This window comes from Psittacula echo, assembly GCF_963264785.1.
Source record: "Psittacula echo genome assembly, chromosome: 2".
In the NCBI taxonomy this organism is placed as follows: domain Eukaryota; kingdom Metazoa; phylum Chordata; class Aves; order Psittaciformes; family Psittacidae; genus Psittacula; species Psittacula echo.
This window is the reverse complement of record NC_137737.1, coordinates 106,485,650-106,510,746: the sequence shown is the minus strand read 5'-3', so window position 1 is coordinate 106,510,746 and position 25,097 is coordinate 106,485,650. Positions and strand designations below refer to the sequence as shown.

The window sequence follows — 25,097 nt, the reverse complement described above, 5'->3', positions numbered from 1 at the left end:
TTTAGGTGAGACTGAACTTTGTGGAGTTAAATTCTGCCCTGCAGATATCCAAGTGGCTCCAAGTGAGCTGGTAATAGAATTTGGCTATCCATTTTTCTCACATCATCTGACTCCTGTAAAACTTTGAGACAAAACACAAAGGTGTTGCTTAGTTGGGTAGCTAGCCACCAGAAGGGTTTGCTCAGATTTGCTGTTTTTACTGGCATGAACCTCTCAAAGGCCACTGCTGCCCGTGAGGAGCAATTTGTGAATATTTTGTTGAAGCATAGTGCTCACAAGCACACTCTTACATTTACTTTTCAATAACATCAGAAAGGAAGACAAGGCCTCATTATTTTTAGTCAGCTAACATCTAACCATATGTCATTAGTGAAAACTAAGCATAATTTACTGTACACAAAAGCTACCAAGTTTGCTGGGAGTATCAAACATAACATGATACTGCCACACTTCAGAGAACAGGAGACAGTAGAATGCAAGAGATTATGGAACAGCTTGATTTCCAAAGCCCTCCCTTCTCCCTCTCATGTTCCACAACTTCTGCAGTCACTTAGAAGTCAAGAACACCAGGGACATGGTGGGAACAGGCTGTCTCTGTAAGACAAGGAAGTGAATGTGTGTGCCTCTGTGTTCATGGAGCAGCAGGAGCATGCAGTAATTTTGGCAAGGGACTTGATGGCATCCGTCTTCAGAAAAGAATGAGGAAGGTGGTTTTCCTGAACTAGTATGGGTATTTGATCCACAAACTGTGTAGCTCTGCTGGACTGCAAACACAGCAGTTAGAAAATCAGGCTCTTTAGATGATCTTTGGCCTGTGTATGCAAGAGGGGGAATTTGTTCTCTCAAATCCAGATTCTCTCTCAATGCAAAGCCTCTATTGATTTGTGGGCAACAGACAAGAATTTATTTTACAAAGACAAAATATTTGCAATGAATGATTGTTCCCCAACCTCCATGCCTGAATTCCTAAAACACTATCCCATAAGCATCCTCAGCAGGCTCTTATTTTCCATTATTTTTTACAAGATCAGAACCTCTGTTAGTGACTCCTAATTCTCGGGGAAACAGAAAGCAGTGGAATAGTCATACAGTGGAAAAGGAGCTAAGCCAACAACTGAGTCCAACACTATAAAGGAATAGTAACATTATAGCAGACTTTTCACTTTTAAAATAGCATGGATAAATCAAAAAGAGGATTCAACATTTATTAGAAAGTTCATTTAGATGTTATCTAGAATTCCATCTATTGCATGATCCCTCTATCTTTCACAAAATAAAATTAAATCAATACCTGGAGATACTATCACGAGAAGCTGCTGAATCTAAACTATCCATTCTTTCAGATGCTTGCAAACCAGAAGCTTGACCAGGATTTTTATCAATTGAATCCAGTCCTGACTCCTTAGAAAGTTTCATCATGTGGTTCTGGTAATACAAATGGATGCTTTCTCGCGTTGGAACGTTTCCCTGTGGAAGAGAGTAGAGGTAGAGGAACACGGCAGGAGGGAGGTGTATTCTTCGAGGAACTAATTTCTCCTGTCATTTGGCAAGGAACAAATCAAGGACTATGCAAACAGCTTCATAGTAAATAACCTCCCACTCATAGTTCCTTTTCAGAGTGCAAGTCAGACTCTGACTTAGATTACCATAGCACAGTATTGAGGTTTCAAGCAAAACTGGAGTAATGCAAGCGGTTTCAGGCAATATATAGCCAACAAAACTCTGCTGGGTGAACTGCAGATCATTCATCATAAAAATGAGATGTGCGCTGGGACTGTGACACAACCTGTACTCCAACAGCTTTTGAGATATCTCTTTTACATAGCTTCACTGAATCTAAGAACAATCATACATCCTAGTAGTGGTCAATAGCAGATATTTTAAACAGAAAAAAAAAAACAACTAAAACAAGTTATGTTCAAAAAATATTTAGTTTTTCATTAGTGTCCCCAGCTAAGAATCTATTATTGAAGTATGGATAGAGTTGGAAATGAAAATACATGAAAAAGGCCTTTACTCTTTCTCTATGACTTCAAGATCAAGCAAGTTCATGAAAGGATGGTTTTTCTAACTGTCAGCCCAGATCTGGGCACAGAATCAAGTCTTTCTGACTATTATAATGCAATCAAAATTCTGAAGATGTGTCATAAGAATAAAACTCAGAATTTTACAGCCTGTTCTTGGGCAGAAATACATCCAACTCATTCCACTAGCAGTTGCATTGACCTCAGAAGATATAATGAGAAGACTGCTATACTTGAACCGTCATTTTTCTGACTTATAATGAACCCTTATGCAAGGACTTTTTCCAGATAAAATAATAAAAGCACTCTAAGACACTACCTGTGCTTCCTTTACTAATATTAGTAGTTACTACTATTTCAACTCTCTACACTGTCCCTAATCTAAAATTTTCAAAATCTGAAGTTTTGTCAAAATAAACTATCTCAAGAACAAAATCTGAAACTCAGGTTTCTCATTAGATTTGTTTGCACATAAGCTGTGCTGCTTCTTATTTCTTGTTATAAAACAGCAAGCAGTAATAAAGAGTCCAGACCTATTTTTTAAATGCACATGTAAGTGAGATTTTTGTAATTTTTTTCATTAACACAATGATCTGAAAAGACAACTTCTGATTTGTCACTGAGCTGGAAATGACATTAATAGGCAAAAAAGACTAAAGGCCTTACCTTCTTAATCTCCCTGGTCAGCATACAGCGCTCGATTCTTAGCACAGTGGAGATATCAATGTGTTCTCTTGAGATGGAATTAAGCCAAGCTGTAAAACTGTCTAGTGTTGCCAGGAAAAGGACCCAAGTGAACTTCAAGATATTAAATATCCTTTTGATGATGTTATCTAAGGGAGAGGAAAAGCAAAAGAGAGTTAATGAACTCAAATATCTTTTATTGTATTTCTACTAGGAGTTAGATTAATTTTTCCTTTATTATCCAATAATAATAACAATCCAGGCTGCAAGACCCTGACATAGTAAGGAATCTCTAAAGACAGTTGGAAGTCTTTTGCCTATCTAGGCCATTTTCCTGCCTGTATGTCTTACCATCTGGAATCCCTTTTCCACCCTGTAACTCCCTGGTCCTGCCATTGCTACTCATATAAACAGTCTCTAATTTTACACTCTACAAAGAGGTCTGCAAAATGAAACCCAAAGATGTGGACATCCCCTGAGAGTTATTCAACATCCTCAACTCCTTTGATCTCAACAGCCGCTCAGCCAGCATGTTGAGCCAAACCCATCTGTATCTGTCTATTTACTTGTGCACGTTTCTCTCTGCACAGAATTTGTCTTTTGTGCTTGAACCTTGCTGAGTTTTAAAGTCTAACCTGCCTAAACAGTCTTTGACTCTCTCCTAGCTTTCCAACCACCTAAACACACCACTCTGTATTTACTGTTTCCAAAGTCTCTCTTGTTTTAAATAGGCTACACTGTGTCATCAGTGATCTCAGATCAACTAGCCCAACTAGGACAAATCATATAAATCATTTATCAAACATGACTCTTGCACCATTTTGCCAAAACAGTACACATTCCCATGAGTGGGCCTTATGGGTTTATACCAACAATAGTAGCTTTAGTTTGTTCTACACAGCTGTCCTAAGTTCTTATTTTAGTAGTTCCCTTAGCATTACCAACTACATTTCTCAGCCCCAAACCAGCAGTTTCAGTATATTTTTCTTTTACTCAGAAACATGCACACCACACTGCAGTTCTTCGTGCATAGTGTTGCACAAGTACTAAAAAAATTATTTCCAACTAGCCAGTTTCAGAGTCAGTTGTCCCTGCTGGCTTGCAAATCCCAGAGCATTTGCTATAAAGATCTGTTTCAGAGTAACCAGGCTAAGAAATACCAGAAAATTGTCCCTAATCTACATGCAGGGACAAAATGTTTGAAACCAGATACTAGGGAGCCAACCAACCTATGTCCTAAATCATAACCCTTTCAAGAACCTCACTTCTTAGCTGTACCACAAGATGGCATGCAAAACTGTGGAGTGCGCATTAGCTCCTTAGAAAGAATGAAAAGGTGAAGCTACAATAAAGCAAAAGATTTCCTACGGAGGAACATGCATGTGTCTATGGATGTGCAGGCAGGGTTGCATCCACTTCCGTGTAGAGTGAAACTAAGGAAGAAAACTACATTCCTGTGAAGTGGATGCTGAAATGGCAGTATGTACCATTCATCTGAGCGATGCCATGGAACTGGTCTGGAACATTTAGTTCCCTTCACTTGGTCATACAATTATTTCAATAATATTTTGCCCTTTTTTGATTTTTTTCTAGGTCATTTAGAATTAAAGATATTTTATGATTTATCTACTTATTCACCCATATTTCAACATGAAGATCTTGAAGCTAAAGGAAATCTTTTGTAAATTATTTGTAAGGCTGTTTCTACTTCAAGAACCATTCATTCCCTTCAAATTCCAGATAATATTATGAATAGGTTAAAAGAAAAGTATCACTCATACACAAAAATATGTAACACATGAATGTTCTCTGTTAACCCACACTCTTGCTCTCTGTTTTGTGTGACATGGTTTCGTGTGGGGTGTCCCTGCCCATGGCAGGGGGTTGGAAGTAGATGATCTTAAGATCCTTTCCAACCCTAACTATTCTATGATTTTATGATTCTACAATATATAATTTCTACTACTGTCTTCAGGAGAATCGCAGCTGTCACATTAAAATTATGTTTATTATTGACCACCACTGGCATGCCATAGTCTCACTACAGTGTTTCGCCAAGCAGTTCCAGTCCGATCTGAAAGGTCATTTTTCTCTCTGGGATGGAGGTGATGTGGTATACATTTTTAATGATGCTGTAGCTATTCTGGCAGCTTTGCTGTTCTCAAAACTTTTAAAAATCATCTTTTGGGGATTGATTTCATCTAAACATCTTCAAAAAGGGAAACATTTATGTTTTGAGGACTGTTATTCTAACTGAAAGGGTCAAATACAGAGAAGGCTTCTCTCTACCTGAGAATGTGAGACAATATTTGATCTAAGGTTAATAATGATACTAATTACCAGCTATTTTTTCCAACCATCTTCATTAACAAATTTTACCTAGGAATGGTCAAAGTATTTCAACAAAAATATAAATCACTCAAACTGACTATTTGTAATATAAATTAATTACAAACCTCCTTCTCTTTCCCTAACTCCTGTGTAGCACCAACAATATTTCCCTAGAAATGTGTTTGAGTGATTCACTTCAGTGTTTTAACACAGGTAACTGTGTTGTCAGTAAGCAACAAATAAAAAAGTCCTCAGACCCCACCAAAAAAACCCTACAGGAACGCAACTCGTTTATTTGAGACCACTGCTCTTGCAAGAAAAAAATTACATTTCCCACATCCTTGTAACATCTTCCACCCTGTGGCTCTCTTAGAGGTACAATTCTAACCGGAACTGTGGGAACTTATTTATAATAGAGAAGAAAAATAGCTTTTGAAGAAAAAGACTCTCTCAAGGTAAGCCTCGATGAAGACTTACTTAAAAGGAGACTCTGTTTTCTTCTTTTACTCCAGTTAGAAACAAAAAGCCAAGCACAGATTTATGATCTATTACACTTTTTTGCAGCAAAACTTTTGATATGGGCAAGATCCTGCAAACTGCTGGCATTTCTTTTCTTGTGAAGATCATCCTTACATCTGATTATGAATAAGAATGTATAAAACTTGGAGAATGCAGGCTTTTAGAGATTGTTGCACCCTGCTGCATGGGTGAGTACCAGACAAAAGCATTATATTAACCTTACTAAAACACACCGAGAAAACACAAGGTCTTTGTGCTAATAATAACATTTCAATCACTCAAAAAGAATGGAGATCTTCACACATGGCTGCATGCAATCAGAACTGGAAGCTAAGATTACGTGTAAGTTGTTATATAAGTAAGCTATACATCAAGTAATCAAGTCTGAGCCTGCACATGTATTTATTAAAGTGTATAGAGAATGAGTGCAGTAGCTAATAGTCCAGGAGTGGAAGTTCCTATCCTCAGGACTTGTAAATCTGTCAACTAAAATCCTGAAAGTAGTTTGGAAGTCCTCACTACACATTAGAGTGCATTGTATGGCTTTTATACAAGCCTGGGATCACTGCAATGCTGTCTGTCATGTGTTGCTCATGCCACCAGTCACAACAGCATTGTAACAGCAGAGAAACCCTCCTTCTGCCTTCATACCTGGTCCATCAGATTTCTTCTTGACAGGTTCCTCCTCACTATCTTCACAGTCCGCATCGGTACCACCTATTGAAAACAATGAGTGAAAGTGACACGGTAGAAGGGTGGGTGTAAATGCCATTCAAGTTAGAAGTCATACAGTTACTAAGCAGTAGTGATGGGTCCATTACCTATCACTGTAACAGAAAGCATATTTCCATTTATAAAGGACTCAAGTGAGGGGACAACCCCGTTAGCAAAGGTGTTCATGGATGACCACCCCTCTTGTAATTTGCAGTGGCGTTTCTTACTAGATAAGCTGCTGAGCAAAACAATTTGTTGGTGTAAACCCAGGCAATTTCTATTACACTGTTTCGTGTGATGTATAGTTGCATGAAGAACTGAGGGACAGCCATACGACTCTCCCCCTAACTCCTTCTATCTCATATCGAGTAACTGTAGCTACAGCTTCAGTGGCAGCAGACACTTTCTCTTGCAAGTACTCTACTTCCGCAAATGTTTTCATATAGCTGATGCTTTCTGCAATGTGTTGAGTCTTACTACCTGGCAAAGTTCTGGGCATGTGTCTTGCAACTCCATGGGAAACACATATATTCCCCTCTTCTCCAGTATCTAACTATGAGGGTGGTGAGACAGCGGAACAGGTAGCCAAGAGAAGTTGTGGATGTCCTGTCCCTGGAAGTGTCTAAGGCCAGGTTGGATGGGGCTTTCAGCAACCTGGTCTAGCAGAAGGTGTCCCTGCCCATGGCAGGGGGGTTGGAACTAGATGATCTTTAAGGTCCCTTTTAATCCAAACCATTCTATGATTCTGTGATTCTCCTTTATCTCCCCCAGTGAGCATTGTGTAGAACAGAAGAACATAGCTATGGCTGGCCTTGGCTGGTGCAGGGAGAGACAGCCACCCAAAGATAAACTAGTTTTTCCAGTTCCTTGTCAGAACTAAGAGCACTTACCCTCTAAATCATAGCTGCTTTTCACTACCAGGAACAACAGGCAGTCTAGTTAACACTATGTTTTTACAATGAAAAAGTCTACTTACCATCCCCAGATCCTTTTCGCCTTCGCTTCTCTTTCCCAAAAGTTTTCTTCTCTTTGCGCCTCTGTCGTAGTGCTGTTTTAGGGTCAGTAATCCAGGCCTGATAAACAAACTAGAAGGAACAAACTCATTTATTTCAAGGTTCTTCATGTTTTGAGAGTAAGCCATAGAATAAGCCACAAGCAGGACTATATAGCTTGAGTAAACACATTCAGATCTGCAGGGGTACGGAAATATTTTGAATCCCAACTCAAACACCTCTGCTGCAGATCTGCTGAGTTTTTCATGTGCTATTTTTGCAAACATAAAACCAAATGTGCAAACACTTGTGGGTGAACCAAGTTTCATTAGAACCCACAAAAAATCATGCTCTGAACTTTGGGAATTAATACCCTCTTGTCTTTATGGGCTACTTCACCTGAATCTCTCCATTTAATCCTGTATTTCTACTTTATAATCTTACAGGCAAGATGCAGAGTAATGGAAACATTAAGAGAAAGTGCTGCAATTAACTAACTAAAGCATCAAAAGATGTAGTGATATCTCAGTACAGGTATTTGTGCTTATACATCTTTCATACTTTAGGTATTTTTATACTCACCTGCAGATCCCAATGGAACATTTAGATTTGCTATCTATGTACCATTATCAAACCTGGCAGTCAGGAATTCCTCAGATTTCATCCTCATTCATTTTGACAATGGCTCCCTTTGTTGCTTCAGATAAGTCATTATGAATCCTTCTGCTACTGGTTTTCCAGTTGTAAAGTGAAGACAGTAATACTTACCTATATACCTAGGGTATTTTATGAGGCCAAATCCTACTCACAGCACTCACTCAGATCAACAGTCTGTTGACCTGTATGTCTACATGAAGCATAGAATTGGCCTAAAATATTCATAAATGCTGTAGCAATGGATGAAAGAAAAAGTAAAAAAAAAAATAAAAATACCCTAAAGTAACTTTTGAGCAGTTCTGCTCAAGCTGTGACAGAAGGTTACAGCAAAAAGAAGTAACACTCATATCTTTTTTCCCTATACAACATAAAATGTGAAAAACAGAGACCAAAGTAACTATCTTCTCCACATCTCTTTAGGACAAAAGATGCTCCTTTGCTCCTTTATGGTTTTAATTGAAAAATGGCAATCATCTTCAGTTGGCACTACATTGTCTTCTATGCCTAAGCAACACACGCTGGTAACAGAGGGCAGGAAACACACAGATGCAGGCATGAGTACAAAATAAAGCACAGTAACAAACCAGGTCTATTAATTCGCAAGACAAACATGCAGACAATGACAACACCACACGTGTATCTCAGGGAAGCTGGAACAGTCCCTCATAGGACAGAATGGTAAAATTTCTCTTTTGTTTATTTCTATATCTTAAATTTGCATAATACAAATTGCTTTGGAATATTAAAAGAACTTTTAAAAACTGTCAAACTGACTTTAATTTAAAAGAGAAAAATACTTTTTTCTGTTTTGTGAACTCTACACCAATGTAGAAGAAATTAGGTTGGTACTGTTGATAAGATCATCTTCCAAATGTCTCAAGATCCGTACATTTACTTTTACATGTCTACAAGCAGCACATGATAAAATACGTGGCATCAGATGTACTGGTTTCTCTTTGCTTTGTAATAGGTGCTTTCTAATGAAGGCTATCTGGGGGAATGTTAAGTGAACTGGTTATCTGGGTGACAGTTAAATGAACTAATACTGTATCAACTATTGAAAGTCAGAAACTGTCAACATCTGCTGAAAAATGGTATGCTAGTCACAGGCATAGTGTGAATAAAGAAATTAGAGGTAAGAGGCAGGCTTGGAAGGGGGTAGAAGATTAGAATGAAGAAAGGGCATTGGATTAATAAATTTAATGTAACTAACTATGCTAAAAAGTGAATATTTAAGAGGTGGCTGGTGCATACATATGTATTATTTTTGAGTTTTACCACTGGACAAACTTTAAATGCAGCATCTTTTATGCTTTGGGGCTGCTACACTCAATCTATAATGCTCACTCCTTACAAATACCATGTTACATATATGGAGTGTAAAATGATACACAGTGCTTCAAAGGTAGGAAATGCTAAATGTATTCCAGGAGGACAAGAAAGAAGATGCACAAATCTTTTTTATGATTATAAAGGGCAGAGAAGTAGAGAACTAAAAAGGAGTTTGGAGTAGAATGTGTATTTTACAAACCTTTTACCAGCTTTCTGAGATCAATTACCATCGTGTCCCCAAGATACATGCAACTTGATGTGACCATCGTGTATAGCAGTATCAGAAGAAAACAAGAGTTTGGGTCTGCATTTTCTCTCTGGGGCTGTAGTTAAAAAAAGATAGACCTCTTCTCTTGTGGCTTGGCCACTGCAAAAGTATGAGATGTATTGTATTTACTATGAATAAATCTTTGGCTGTCATACTTTTTTTTTAATCTTTCATATAAGAGGAAAAATGCAGACCAGGACAAAGGTATACACTGCATCAGGAACTATGGGATGGGTCACATACTGAGCATTTGCAAAATCTCAAGTACCTTTGCTGCTTTGATTAAGTACTGAAGAATAGTTTTGGGTAGCTTAATGATAGACTTTGGCAAGGCTAAAATGGCTGAAGCAAATTTCCCAATAGCTCTCTATAAAAAAGGACAAAGCAAGAGCAATTAGTAAGAAACAAGAAAATGTTAATAAAAATCTATACTAAATGATTATATCTAGATTACTAAGAATGAATTTACATTTACAGACTCCAATACGATAAAAGATTCTTTGTGATGTTCACAATAAAATTTCAATGAGATGATTCTTAACTGCCTGCATTCTCTAACAAATAAAATCTCCATGTTAACCTCTGAAGTATTGCACACAATTTAAACTAAAAGAAAAATCATCACTTAAAAGTAATTATTTGGTGGGCTCCAAAACAAACAATTCACTTTGCTAGGATTTTTATTAAGACCATGTACATGGTGATTGAAGGCAAATAAGGTGCGGTGACCAAATGATGAAGAAGCTTTTCATAAACAAAACTGCCTTTCTCTTCTATGTAACTCTCCTCCTATTTAAAGCCATTCAACACCATCATGTCGCACATATTGCAGCACTGTGCACTATACAGAATGACTGGCTAGGATTTAGAAATAAAGACCAGATCTTCCATCCTCAGCTTGGTAGTTTCAGGCCCAAGATTTAAAAAATAAGACCAAATGAACAAAAACCCCAAAACCCAGAGTAAATGAAAGAATCTTATTAGGTCCTGACCTCAAGTTTAGAACTCTTCAAAATCTCAGTGTTTGGCACCAGCACCTCTGAACAAAATGTTGCCACCAACTCTCTTAAAAAATCATCAGAAATAAGAATGCAAACTTTCTTCTATACCTTCATGAAAACCAGCAGGAAAAATAACCTAGAAATTCACGAGCCATTTTTATGGTCCAAAGTAAGTTAAACACAAAAAATATATAATAAAAAACTAGGATAAGTAGTAGAAAATAAAGCTTACTTATCACATTATTTTTCATCCAGATTTGTTTTTCTTTTTTTTAAGGTCAGGAAAAAGATATTTCCATTTCATTACCATGCAGGCAGTTCAACAAATGTGATCAGTTGGTAATGTAATATAAGTATATAAACTAAAAGCACAATGTATCAATGGATTACATAAAATATTTCTTCTTGTAATTCAGTAATGTCATCTGAGAAGCTTTGTTTGGAAGCTATTGTAATAATGAATAGAAGAGCATGGATGCAATTTCGTGCTCTTGCTTGAGCTGGGCTTTCAGTAATGCACCAGTTACCGCTATGACATGAGCTTGTATCTGGATAGGAATAACTCATCTGCAAAAAGCTACCTGTTTGCTTAAGCTTTTGAAGTTACAGACCTGAAAAGGTCTGTTGGTATTTCTGAGAATTATTCATTGAGTAAATCTTTAATCTTAAAGAAGATTAAAGCAACACTATTTGCATGGCCATTTCACTAACGTCTTTACCCAAGTTCTTAATTTAAGCCAGGCGATTCAATACCTAGTCCTGTCTAACATCAAGACAGTAGGAACATGTAGTAACTCAGGAAACTTCAGCTGTCTTTTTAACATCACAATATCCTCTTACTTCAGCACAGTCTGTCACTTAAAAAGCAAACGTATTAATTAACACTATCCTGAAAAAGAAAGGAGAGAAAGTGATGTGGTCTAAGTTTATTATTTTAAACATTAAGCATTTTTTAAACCAAGGGTATATTTTTCTGGTCTACCGGGATCAATAATAAAATTATGTTTATTTTAAAGTATGTATCCTTTTCCATGAAAAATTGCTAATTTTGGGGATCTTTCCTTCATGGAAAGATAAGATATACTCAAAACCAGAAAACCACTGAAACATCGTACAGCACTGCCAGAGGCAAGTCAGCTTCCTCACTTGTCTTTATTGAAACACAGAAAAAAGAAAGCTCAGACACTTAACCTTTGGTTTTGTATTTTTGGTTTCCTCAGGCACAAGCGAATGAAGATATGATTTCACTATAGTTCCTGCAGGAATCTGGCAATGCTTAAAACAGGCAAACTTGCATTTTAAATTGGCAAGACATTTAATTTCCAATACTTTTCAGGTCTACTTTAGATGTACTGGCTGCTTTAATGTATGTGCCAATGTCACAAGAAGCCTACATTTTTTTCCAGATGTCAACTAGAAAGCAAATTACCATAAAGTACCTGAAATGCAGATTTTTTCCGAGGCTCTTCCTCTTCTTTTTTCTCCTCTTCCTCTTCCTCTTCACTGTCCGTCTCAAACAAATAATAATTTCCACTTCTGACCACTAAGTGAAACAAAATATTTGCTTATTTTCTTGAAAAGTTCTATTCTCACCTGCCCAAAGAGCTATGAACAGCCAGCCAGTCATTTAAAAATTCATAATGAGGAAGAGGTAAAAACAGAGAAGAAGCAAGAGATGAAAGGTGCCAGGCTATTTATTTGATGTTAGTCTGTGATATTTTGGGCATGATGAGAAGTATACAAGAACTAAAGAAAACATCACCAGGAGAAGAAAACATAAGGAAAAATCTTGAAGTGTATGTATCAAGTTACTAGGTTACATTTTTTAGAAAAAAAAATGGCAGTTCAGTCTAAACTAATTTGGAACTGAGAGTTATATGAGGGGATACAAAAAACCCAGCAGGTAGGTAACTGAATTTACACAAACAATACCGCTGGACAAAAAATACAGAAATTCTCTTCAAAATGCTGAGGCATCCTTTAAACTATGGAATGGGATGGTATTAGTTAATGCTATCTTCAAACAGTTAAGCTTTGATGAGTAACGGAAAACCTTGGTTTGTTTAAAACAAATCACTTGGATTCTATTACTGTGATCACAAATGAGTTTCAATTTTTTGCCCATGGATTCAGAAAGCTTCTGAAACCTTCATACAGTAAAGATGCACAGTGAATAAGCTAGGCCTTATATCCTTGAACAGAAGCAATGTTTTTATTTCTCAGATGGTAACAGGCCTACATGAATGAACAAGGTAAACAAAATAAATGAAAAATAATGTAATGAGCAAGAGAAAAATCAAAATCACAGCATTACATTCAGCAGTAAAACTGGTAAATAATTTCCACATTTAAGCTGAAATATTTAAAGGAAGTTACTTAGATGAAATGTCACACAATCTGACTATATGGAGCAATATATATTTATATTGAAAATTATATTTAACCCTCATTATAGGTTTCTGGAAAAGTAACAATTGCTTTAATTCAATCATACCGTGAATTCTACACAGGTCGCCTGTGCATAGATGACCACACATAACTACCATAGAAACCTCAGTGTAAGCACACTGTGAAATTTGCCAGAACTCTATTGGGTCATAACTTCAGCATCTAAAACTCCCTCACAGAGGGAATTTGTGCCTCATGTGTCTAGTTATGACTTTTAACATCAATGAACTCCCTACAGATGGTCAGAGAGACCACTTCAGCAGTTTTAATTGCTAAATGAGATGAAAATAAAGTTTGGAGATTTCTTGGATCAAGCAAATTAATTATTTGGTGTAGTGCCTTCTAAGAACACCCATTTAAAATGCATTAAAGAAATTAATGTATTTTGAGACCCAGTAATCTACAGTCCTTTTTCATAAAAGAGTATCTTGTAATCAGCAACAGGAATTGTCCCTGCAGAAGATCAGCAGGATAAGGTGTGACATCTAGGGGAAACGTCTACTGCAGTGCAGTTTCTTAAAGGCTCAGAGTAGTACCTGGTCATACTTGGAACACCTGAGCTGGCAGAAAACAAACCTACAGTGATCTCCCTCCAGAACTTTTCAAGTGTATCTGAGGGGACACTGTAATTTAGCAGTTATATCTCTTTTACAACTGAAGAGGAAGGTATGATTGAATAGCAATAATGCATTCTTGCACACATCAAAATGGAATAAGAAGTGTGTTAGTCACCTACAGGGATTACTAAAGAGACCAAATTTTACTAGTAAGATAATTCATGGCCAAACTGGACTTGAGGACCCCTTTCCTACTGCAAAATAGGAGTTTCTCCTGCTAAGAAAAGGCACTTGCAGTCTTTCCTTGTGGGATGAGCTGGAGGAGGCAAAAGGGAAGCCATGCAGGAGAAGTTAGCATAATATCATCTGCTTGTGCCCAAAGGGAAAGAGCTCCCCAGAACAGGTACAAGCACCATTTTTCCATTACATCAGATGCAACTCTGCATCCAAGGAGAAGCTGAGGACCTCAAAGCATGTGGCCCCAACTCCTGCTGATCTTTGTCTCGCTCTGCAAGTAATCCACAAGCACAAGAGAAGCCATACCTCCCTACAAAGGAGACTGTGACTGAGCGTCAGTCAGTGAGGAAACCCTCACTGATGTTTCCTATCTGTTCTACTCAGACCCAAATTTATGACTATGTTTAAATTCCCATGATATACAAAATTATGTTTCTTTCTGTATAATAAAAGTATAACAAGTGGCAGAAAAATAGCAATAAAAATACAAACATCAGAATTGGGATACAAGCTCAAGCTTGAGCAACTTCAATACATATATACAGCCACAGGCACAAACCAATTCACTGAGAAAAACAGCCACGTGTAGCAGAATGCTGCATATACAGCACAGTGTTTCAAAAAGGATAGATGGAGGTTATCAGTCTATTTCTGGTTTGTGTGCCTGTGAACACCTACTGTCATTGCCATGTTTCAGAGAGTGTGGACACAAACCACATGGCAGGCAACCACTGTTTGCAGTATTAGGGTCTGTGATGTTTCCCACAAGGTTTTGCATTATTGCATTAAATAATTTCAAGAATGCTCACTGTTTAAATGCCAAAATGCAAATTGTCACCTAAGAACGTTAAATAATGAGGAGGAAATAAGTAAAAGCCAAAGTCAGTGTCTCTCCTTGAGCAGTTCTTCTTACTACAAAACCAGTGGTGGATAAAAAAGAGACCATATCCCATTCCTTCAAAATCAACACAGCTTGAAATTCTACAGTGAAAACTCCCAAATTATTGTTTTGATCTGTTTTGTCTTTTTTGCCCTTTATAAGAATAGGGCAAGTTTATTTTCATGATACTTTTGAAAAGGGATAGGTCTCTCTAAAGTGGCAGTGTGCCCTTTAGAAAAATAAAAATAGAGGCACAGTTTACTTGTGACTTGATAGAAATAAGCATATGACATTCTGTTAAATGCTATTGGCAAATATATATGCTGGAGTTATAAATAAATACACATAGGTAAATGAAGCAGTATCTAGATGTGTAAAAGCATTACTTGGAGTAATTCTTTTAAACTAAATGACCAGGCACAATACAGACATTCATATTTAAATCTGATCAGTGCTATAAACTTGAATGTTTTTTAAATCTTCAGAGGTTATTAACTAGCTCATGTCTGATTTCCTACAATAAAGATCCAATAGAAGGATATGTGATTCGAGATTGCAGCCTACTCAGTTTTCTTGTTTTACCCAGTCAATAACTAAGGGAAAAACCCTACTGTATGGCTGGACTGGGCTACAAAAAAGTTAAAATATCATGATGATACAATGATATGAGTGGCACAAGATATTAAATTCGTGTGCACAAGGCTGAACATACTTTTGCTCTCAGATAAACACAAAAAAAAATGGAAATAACAAAACAAGTAGCATCAACAGAACATTTAAAGTGTGATGAGACATATTCAGCTGAGCTCTACACAGAGTAGTCCTGGGAACAGTCTTGCTGCTTTACTGTGGTACTCAGATTTCTACAGCTGACAGCAGAATAACTGATGAACCATAAAAAGAGATGTACGATGTGTGTATATGAAAAAGAGATTATGACTAATCTTAGAATTCATTGGCAAACCTTTTCCTTCTCATTTTTAAATATATTGTGCTTTGCAGTAGGGGGGAATTGAGACTGTTGAGGCCAAAATAGATTCTTTTTGGCACATTTATCTGATCTAATATTTTTCTGAGAATGCCCGAAGTATCATGAGCTAGCTATATTTCCGACACACAGAAGTTCAAAGTATGGTTAAATTCACTTCTTGAGGTCTTGGAAGTAGAAATCATTCGTTGAAAAAACCCAAGCCTTCTATCAAGTCACAATCATAAAATCAGGCATAAAACAAACATGTCATGGGAATGCCTTCATTCTGGTCAAGGATATAAGGGTTAAATCCACATATTTGTAAGATGATTGAGAAAACCTACTGGAAGCATGATCAACCCAAGGCCGCCACCACAGCTTTTTTTTGCCCTTGGCTTTCTCTTTGTCTGCTTCTCCTAAAATAAAATACGTTCAAATATTAATTTTACAAAATGAGAAACATGTTTCTTACACTGATTAATATTTTTTAATTTCTCTTAAAAGAGCTAAAGTTTCACGAGCACATCAGATGTCAGATTTATGATTCTATGATCTACAGAATACATTCAACATCAAAATCATTCAGAAGCATGACCACCAAGCAGAAATACTCTGATTTATGCAGCAGTTAAAACAACTTTCCACTCTTAAACCAGCTAAGATATTCAGTTTTGTGTTTTAAAACATACAGTCACAGTTGACTGTAATTTTCAACAAGGAAATATTTTGCCTCCTCTCAAATCCTACTGTATTTCAGGCTCCAAAAATTTCAAATCCAGTAAGTGATAATGCCAAGTCAGTAATAAAAATGTGGCACTAGATGGGTATCATTTTATTTGTTCCCATGTTTTAAACAACATTTAAAAGTATACAAACATTTCAGTGACTGAAAAAACATCAGAGCATCCAGAAAATGCTGCTGGAAAAATATGGCTGCTACCTATTTGTAACAGTGTGGTTTAGAGATAATGACTTTGTTCAAAACAAACCTCTGCTGCTATTCAGCTTTGTCAACAGCCTGAAGTTACCAAAAGCAATTTCAAAGCAAACAATTTTCTCTAAACGTTCTTGCAGTACAAAATCCCCATTTTTCTTTGCTTAATCAAGCTCCAAACTGATCCTCAGCTAACAACCTTGTTACATGCTGACAGTGTTGAAGAACAATTTGTCGCTTGCCCAGCTATTAGGTCCTTAGTGCTCAAATGCAATTATGGTACAATAATAGCTAATGGTACCTTCATCATCTTCTTCAGAAACCTTCCGGATCTCTGGCCCCTCTGAGGACTCCTGGGTCATGCTTAGCATCCTCTCTTTACCCTTTTTGTACTTCTGCTGCCTGGCTTTGATGCGATCCATTCTATCAAAAGGAAGAAACTTACTTATTAGATTCACATCTTCGCTCTTTGACCCACTGTGGAAAACAAGTGTTGAACACATCCATACACACACACACTTGAACATTTCTAAAGGAAATATCCAATCCACATTGTCATTAATCCTTCCTTAAGCATAATCATAGATTATCATCATGCTAATGGTTCTCTTTATCCTAATCAGCCTGATGCACAGTTGAATTAAATAAACCAAGCACCCTCTATTGTTGAAGTCAGACATCCTGCAAATATAAACTAGTAATTATCCTAGAAACATAGATTAGCTTTGGCATTGTCACAAGCACTATCATCTCCTTGGCCTTAAACTATGCAGAATTAACAGAAAAGTATTATTTCCAGGGCAGGCACATCCCGTCAAATGGGATAAGATTATTTCAAGCACAGAGCAGCACCAGCAACAGCTCAATACATCACTGGGTGGGAAACCCCAGGCATCTGGGTAGGAAGCATGGTCCCTACAGCCTTCTGATACTTATTCAGTTATGCAGGTGTGGAAGAAGCTGTCAGTAGTGGGTTTTGAAATCTGGTTAGGAAGCAGTTAGGACTTCTCTTGCATAGTGGTAGAGGAGCTTTGACAGTTTTTTGCAGTTACAAAAGAAACATGCTGGTTGCATGCAAGAGAAGTGCCTGTCTAAAGAGAAAGGATCTCCAGGCCGGTGAAGTTGAATGCAAATATTTTCAGTGAAGGTAAACATATATGTCTTGCACTCAAACACTAGAGAGGAACCACAAAATAAACAGAAGGAGCAGTCATGAAGCATTTTTTACTAGGAATACAGCTATGTAGAACAAAATCCTAATAATGGTAAATCAACGAGAATATTCCCATTCACTGAAGCAGGGCCAGGATGTTACTCAGCTTCCTTAGCACATAGTGATTTCAGTCTGTGTAGGTGACTTTTCACTACAGCTTCCCAAACTAGGCCCCTTGGTATTCCAATTTCTGTGGTTTTTGATTTTGGATTTTTTGAGGGCATTTTTTTGTCGTTGTTGTTTTTTTTTGTTTGTTTGTTTGTTTTTTTATTTCTTTTTGTTTGTTTGTGGCTTTTTTGTTTGTTTTTTTTAACCCAGTTCCCATGTCTCAGCCTCTTATTTTCTAAGCATCTAGGCTTGCACCTTCAGGGGAGACAGGGTTCATGTTCTCACTTCTGACTAGTAATCTGCCTACACTTTTCAAGAGTTTCATAGAGGATTTGCATTTGACTATCCTACTCTTCTGAGAGATAGTGAAAGACACACTGAGAGAACAGCAGGGGAATTAGTGAAAGGAAAGAAAATGGAAAAAAATCTGCTTGCAGCCCTGTATTTAACAGAAGACTATATGGTCATGTTGCTATGACACTCAGGTGTGGAACAGTGAAAAGCTAATCTTAACCTATCATCACTGGGTTTCTAGGGTTTAGAAGAACCTTCAGAATAAGCAGGAGTGGCAATATCACTGTAGGAAACATCTGTTTCCATTAGTTTCAGGCTCATCAAGGAACAGGTTAGTCAGTTTATTGCACTTTGATTCTTTATGTTAACCTCACAACCACTGGTCTTAGAAATGTAATTGTGTTTAAATGCAAGTTTAGATTCTGCAGTATGTTGCCTCTTTGGAAAAAAAACCTCTAAACTGACATAATTTTGGAATACCTAAGACCTCTGAATGCCCAGAGAGCATTTTTTATAATTGCAAAATCATACTTCAAAACCTAATCAGCATTTCTACAAAAGAAGGTTCTAGATAATTATCAACAATCAGTGACATATTATGTATGTATCTATATAAAAATACTTTAAATACATACTGTCTTTTCAGTTGATCCATTGATTTTTTTTCCTCTTCAATTCTTGCCTTTACAGCCTTGACAATTGTAGCCTGGAAAAGCTCAGCACCCCTATAGCAGAAATGGGGGAAGAAGAAAGGAAAAACGAAGAGGAAACATTAAATATTTCTAAGTTTCCCTTATGCCAGCTAATCACAGAGTTCCCTCTGCACATGAGCTCTATATCAAACACAACTAATCCAAGGCCTGAAAGAAGTTATCATTTACTCCATAATACAAATATCTTTCCAATCATTTCAAGATGTGGGGTAAATGTTGTGACCTCTATACAGCCTCTAGAAGTTGCTCAAGGAATTCAGTGTCCAGCCCTTAAAAAGACAAAACATAAGTGAGCTCAAGGGTGGGGTATGACTTCTTCCACATATCCAGGATTTGGTCTTTATAGTCATTTGGTGTTTACAGTCATTCCATTTATAGTCAGTCACCTCGTCTCCCTGCCTCAGCACCTGTGGAAGTTGTGATCAAAGTCCAGTTTTATACAGAGCCACAATGAATTTCAGCTTCACTTTTACTCTCTCTGAACACTCCAGTGCTTTCAATTTGATGACACAAATCCTCAAGCAAGTTTCTGGTGTGCCAAAAGAATACGGCTTCTAACTCAGTTTCATTAGAAATTTAACCAACTCCTTGATTTGCATGTCCAGATCACAAGTCTTGGCCATTCTTTCTCATTCACTCAGTAGCTCTTGAAGACTCTAGAAGAGAGCCTATCTCAAATAAGCAGCACTGACTTGAAGCCTTTCTTTTGTCAGGAATTCAGTAAGAACAGCTATAGATTCTGAAGTTTACTTCTAATTAATTTTTCAACCATGTTTTCTGCAAGATTAACGATTCTCCCATGTAATATGCAGCATAACCACAACTACATTTTTTCAAAGGAATATAATCAATACTGGTAATCATTATTGTTACAAAATATGGCAAAGTACAAGGCATGACATGCTTTCCTTTGCAACTTGATCACTCTTATATTCTTATGGACCATTGAAAACTCACAGCATCCTCTTTGTTATTGTTCAGATCACAATTTAACCGTATTTAGGAGAGGAATTTGTATTTCATGATATTAACTTTAACTAAAATGCAGGCTTAGACCATGCTGTCTAAATCCAAACCAATAAATTTAGTCCAAATTGACAAAAATAATTCCTTAGAAACCTCACTGAAACTAAGACCAGAATTTAATTCCTGATCTGCCTTCTCATTAAAAATCAGAAAATGGTTGTGCCAGTGATAGCTGTGAGTGGATGCTTGTGGGAAAGTGTAAGTAACGGGCCCAAAGAGGGTGATACTTTCTTGCCATACCTCAGTTTCCAAGTGTCTTCCCTAAGTTCTTCCCTAGCCAGATGTCATAATTTACCTGTACTTTTTCCTCATGTGAGTCATGATTTCTAAGACCCATTGTCTCAAACAGGCTCTGATAGTAGAGCGCTTTCTTTCCAAAGCTTAGAAACTCAGCATTGCTCCTATACATATTGATGTTGAAAGAATGATGCAACATACATCAACTTTCACAGCTTTTAATAAAAGTATCAAATGGGTATTTCGTAGGAAAGATGGCTTCATTTCTATCAGATTCTCAATTAATTTGTTTTCTCAGGTGTGCTTTGTCAGAGTTGCTTTGCAATTATGAATTTAGCATGGATTGTTTAAACCAATGTTAAAGGACTCTTTTGGAACTACTTGTTGTAAACAAGTAAGTACCATAGCCATGACAGACTTGAGCTGTTTAACTTTGTAAAACTTTATGTTACCTTGATGCTAGGATCTGAGAAGCTTTTATATCTGCAACCACATGCAGGAAGTAGTAACTCATGAAGACTCTTCTTTGCAGCAGCAGGAAAGCAAAACATATACTGTCCCAAATGATTCCTGCCTCTCCGCTGGGAAGTTTACAATCTAGATTGTTGGTTGCTGGGAAAAGGTAACATTAGCATAAGGACTGTTGTATTAAGTATTCTTTTATAATGTTTAATCAATTAAATAACCTTAGCTTTTAAAATTATTTGAAGTACTTTAATTAGATTTTTCTTAAGACAACTGCCATGCATTTCCATCTGAAGTACACCATATTTTCTTTTAGAGGAACCTGGAAAACTTCCAACAATGAGATGTCTCACAACAACTGAGAATTCCCCAAAAGTGAACCATGAGCAAACAAATTCACCCTATCTTAATAAGTACTTAAAAACAAAGAATGGGAAAAGTGTATTTTTTGTTAGCCTGAAATATTTGATTTCAGTACTTTCTAAAATGGCATGTCTCTCTCTTTTTTTTTAATTTCAAGTGACTTTTTGTCTCATTTTCGTATTAAAAACACTATCAACATAAGGAAGAAGGGTTTTATTTTTGTCAAAATAATTTTTTGACTGCCATCACCTAGTATTTTTATTTTTTCCTTTCTGCAACTCATTTCAATGTTTCTTTCCATTGCATAAGAGAAAAAATATTTGAAACCACAAAACTACTTCCTTTGGGGTAGAAAGAGACAAGCAGAGAGAAAATCCCATTCCTCCTACCTCTAGAGTTTGTCTTGGGCTATTTCTTTCTTTCTTCCTTCCTTTTTTTCTTCTCTAAAAGACAGTTCTCTTGGGAATATTAAAGAATTAAAAGTGGGTTTTGTGGAGCTAGACTATAAACTAAATGGCCTACGCTGCCCTATAGAACGGAGCAGAAGGACTCAAGGGACAGATTCTGGCTCGAAGCTGGCTTTACAATCAAGCAAGCCCGTGTAACAGGTCTAGGAGGTCAAGCTCCAAGAGCTTCAAAGCCTGCTCCGCCCTTCCTCTGGGGAGTCAGAAACCTGTGTCTAGGTTTCTGTTGATGCTCAAAAAGTTTTAGATATTACAAGAACTACAGGGCATCAATTATCTTATGAATTTGTGTCTTCGTATTTCCTTCGTTTTCCCCTACTCCCCGCTTATGTATTAGGATCAGACATGAAGACAGGTCTGCAGACTCACTAGGATGAAGCTGTTCTTTAAATTCAATAAAAAACCCTGAACACCCATTCCCATCCCCCCCAGGTGTTTTCAAATTGTCAATCTAGGGTGTCAGGACAAAATGGAACCAAATTAGTATCTCAGTAAGAGGTGAAGTGTCTTGCTCTCCATACCTCAGTCTTCCATTCTCACACCTCCATCCACATACGCTATCCACTCCCCCCAGTTATAACCACAAACATGAGAATAAAAAAATTAAAAAAAAATTGCCGTAACTCACTATGCATGCAAAAATTTACCACTTTTATGCTGGTTTAGCCCCTGCCATTTCAGCGAGCTGAACTGGTTTACCCTTTGAGCAACTGAACCTGGCACACAAGGAGGAGTGGGACTCTGCAGATGAGAAAAGGTGCCCTCTCCTTTCAGTGATGGTGAGCTGAAATTTTAGCTCAAGATGTACAGTGAAACTATACCCTTAATTATCACATCTCCTGCATATATAGGGAAACTGTGTTAAGCATCTATATCACCAAATTGTCCATTTACAGGAAATGCTGCTTGTGGGTATGTGTTTGGGGGTGCTCATAGTTTTCTCTGCATATGTATCCCACTTGGTTCTATAAATATTTTCAGTATTTTGTGTTGCTATTAAATAGAGGATGAAGCTGTATTAACTGAACTTACAGGTATGATTTTTTCCCAATGTAGTATATTAGGAGGGGGCATGACTTAAATATTGTAGGAGATTTTGAAGGTGATTATTTATAGAAAATTATGACGAAAAATGAGCTATACTTACGAATACGGTAGCCTTTCACTGTACAAGCCAGGCTAAATGCCTGAATCAACCAGCAACTATTCTTAATTAATGATTCAATGTAGCCACATGCTCCTATCTGGAAAGTAGAAGAACAATTTCATATAACAAGACATAGCAGAAATAAAGATAAGAAAAATTGTACCTCTTTCCATTACATGAGAATATTGTGACCACCCTTGGCTGTATTATATCTCCTTATTAAAACAGAGATTAAAAGAAAGAGTGCCTTTACCCGTGACACACATCACTTTTAGACAGCAAGAATTTGGTTTTTCAATTATCAGTGAGATAGGAGGTATGTGAGTTTTGTTTGTGTTTTTGCAGAGAAAGTGATACGTCTGGCACAAGATGCGATGTGACAGCTAAGCAACTTTTATAAATCACTGACTTAAACTTGCAAACATACATGGACAAACTTAACACACACATAGCTCCACTGAATTCCCAAGCATCAAATGAAGCACATATGTAACCACTTAGAACAGCTGCAAATTCAAACTACTCATAAATCAATTTTATTCAATACAGTGATTTATATAAATGTAAAAAGAAAAATGTCCGCTCTTTTCAGTCCAGCACTAAAAATGTTCAAAGCTAAAAAGCAATTGCCAGGAATAAACCTAAATTTGTCTTTCAAAAATATTTAAATTACTGGCTTGACTCAATCACCTATCAGTGCTACTGCAAGAATCTGCTCTAAAAAGTTAATTAAGTAAACCTTGACTATTTTGTAGAAACGGGAATGTAATTTTGTTGTCAACTTTACTAATTACATTACATCAAAAGACAACTGCATCTAGTATGAGGTTTGAACATTCCAGTTTAAAATAAAAGGTTTAATTAAATGTGCATTATTTATCAATGTTATGACTAATCTTGCACTTCTTACTCATTTCTCACTCCACTGAGGTTTTCACAAAGCTTCTAAGGAGAGACTTTACTAGGCAAAGAAAGCAGAACCTGGGCCTTTGAAAATAGCTGGTGAGTTTTCACAGAGCTCAGCTGAATACCCGTGTGCGTATTTTCCTGTAATGTACATGCATTACCATTCCCTGGATAAGCACTTGCAGTTTCTGAATTAAAATGGAGCCTACTTTGTGCTTGAGAAGGCTGTGGTCCTGAAAAGGATTTTTAATGATCACTCAATGCACTATGCACACTTCCAGTGAAACCAGAGTGCAGAGGGAAGAGGAAAGGCAGCATCTACTTACGGAGAGGATGTTCTTCATCGTGATCACAAAGACATTGTAGGCAATCAGCCAGTCCCAGTAACGCAGAATACTCCTGATGGGCTTCAGCAACAGATCTCCACCAAAGAGAAGGAAATAAAAGCAGGCTACCAAGTAGCCCATACAGAATATGCTGATCCTTGTGGTTCCCGTTATGAAGATTATAGTAAGCACAAACCAGAAGAGGTAGCTAAATATTATCACCTTATACATGTCTAAGTACGACCTGGAAGCAAAAGAAGGAGAAAAAGTGAACTTTTTCTGAGGGCAATACTACCTTTCCTCTTCTGCACTATTGGCTGATACTCATCAGCCGAGGTCTTCTGAGCATTCTCATCCCACATCAGCACTTGCGCACTTGCTCAAGACTAATACCAAGGTCAGTAGGTTTAGCTCATTCATGGGTCTGCCTGGCTCATATACTCCATTCTAGCTCATTCGTGCACAAGCTACACCCTGTCAGGCAACTTTGCATCATGCAAGATCAAGCCTTGTATCATAAAAGGGTGGAAAACGTTCTCACCAAGCTTCATGATAGAGTGGTATTATCTGGCAATGATACATATGTAATTTAAAAGCTATCTGAGATCTTATTTTAAGAAGTCTGAGCATATTATAGTAAATCTGTCTGAAAAAGCCAGCTACAGTACACCACTGAAAACAATTCTGTATTTATTGATGGACTTCTAGGGAATTCAGCCTTTCACTGACAGCTACTAAAAATATCTTTCTCCAGTGGAGATCAATGTAGAATTTTTAAGGGTTAAACGGTTTCTATACAACATAAATGTGATAGAATTTACTGGAACACTTGCCAGGAAGCTACGAGACAGAGGTATCTGAAATCAGCTTGGCCCGCAGTGGGAAAGAGTGAGAAACAATTTGGTATTTTCTGATTCCTTAAAATATTGACTTAATATTGACTCAGTGAGCTTTCAAATAAGAATATCTGCCAAAGACAATACTGAATATTACATACAGCTAACACTGAAAAACCAACTAATTCTTAGTTTCCCCCTATTTAGTGTTTTGATTTCAGATGTAACTGTGTTTTCAGGGTATGTTCGCTCAGGCCGTGAAACCAGATTTGACAGGAAACCAGCCAGGGAGGCAGCACTATAGGAGTACATGTGTACCTAAGCCAAACCATGTATGGAATAAATTAACTAAATGCACTGTATGAAGCCACATAAAAAGGCCCCTGCTGCTTCATGTTCTTAGGCTCAGAACTTTCTAGGGATATGTATTTATAGTCACACATTTATAGGC

General features: G+C 37.2%; 1 protein-coding gene across 1 annotated transcript in view; it reads right to left on the bottom strand.

Annotated features, from left to right (window-relative positions):
• PIEZO2 (piezo type mechanosensitive ion channel component 2) overlaps positions 1-25,097 on the bottom strand; it is a gene marked incomplete at its 5' end in the record, with an annotated part of 302,973 nt that overhangs the window by 28,204 nt on the left and 249,672 nt on the right. The window contains 12 exons of the mRNA XM_080609696.1: positions 1,292-1,467; positions 2,691-2,857; positions 6,210-6,275; positions 7,249-7,357; positions 9,790-9,888; positions 11,962-12,065; positions 15,959-16,030; positions 16,850-16,971; positions 18,799-18,888; positions 20,592-20,751; positions 22,579-22,675; positions 23,811-24,054. Coding sequence (XP_080465822.1) covers positions 1,292-1,467; positions 2,691-2,857; positions 6,210-6,275; positions 7,249-7,357; positions 9,790-9,888; positions 11,962-12,065; positions 15,959-16,030; positions 16,850-16,971; positions 18,799-18,888; positions 20,592-20,751; positions 22,579-22,675; positions 23,811-24,054 — 1,506 coding nt within the window. The remainder of the gene's footprint in view (positions 1-1,291; positions 1,468-2,690; positions 2,858-6,209; positions 6,276-7,248; positions 7,358-9,789; positions 9,889-11,961; positions 12,066-15,958; positions 16,031-16,849; positions 16,972-18,798; positions 18,889-20,591; positions 20,752-22,578; positions 22,676-23,810; positions 24,055-25,097) is intronic.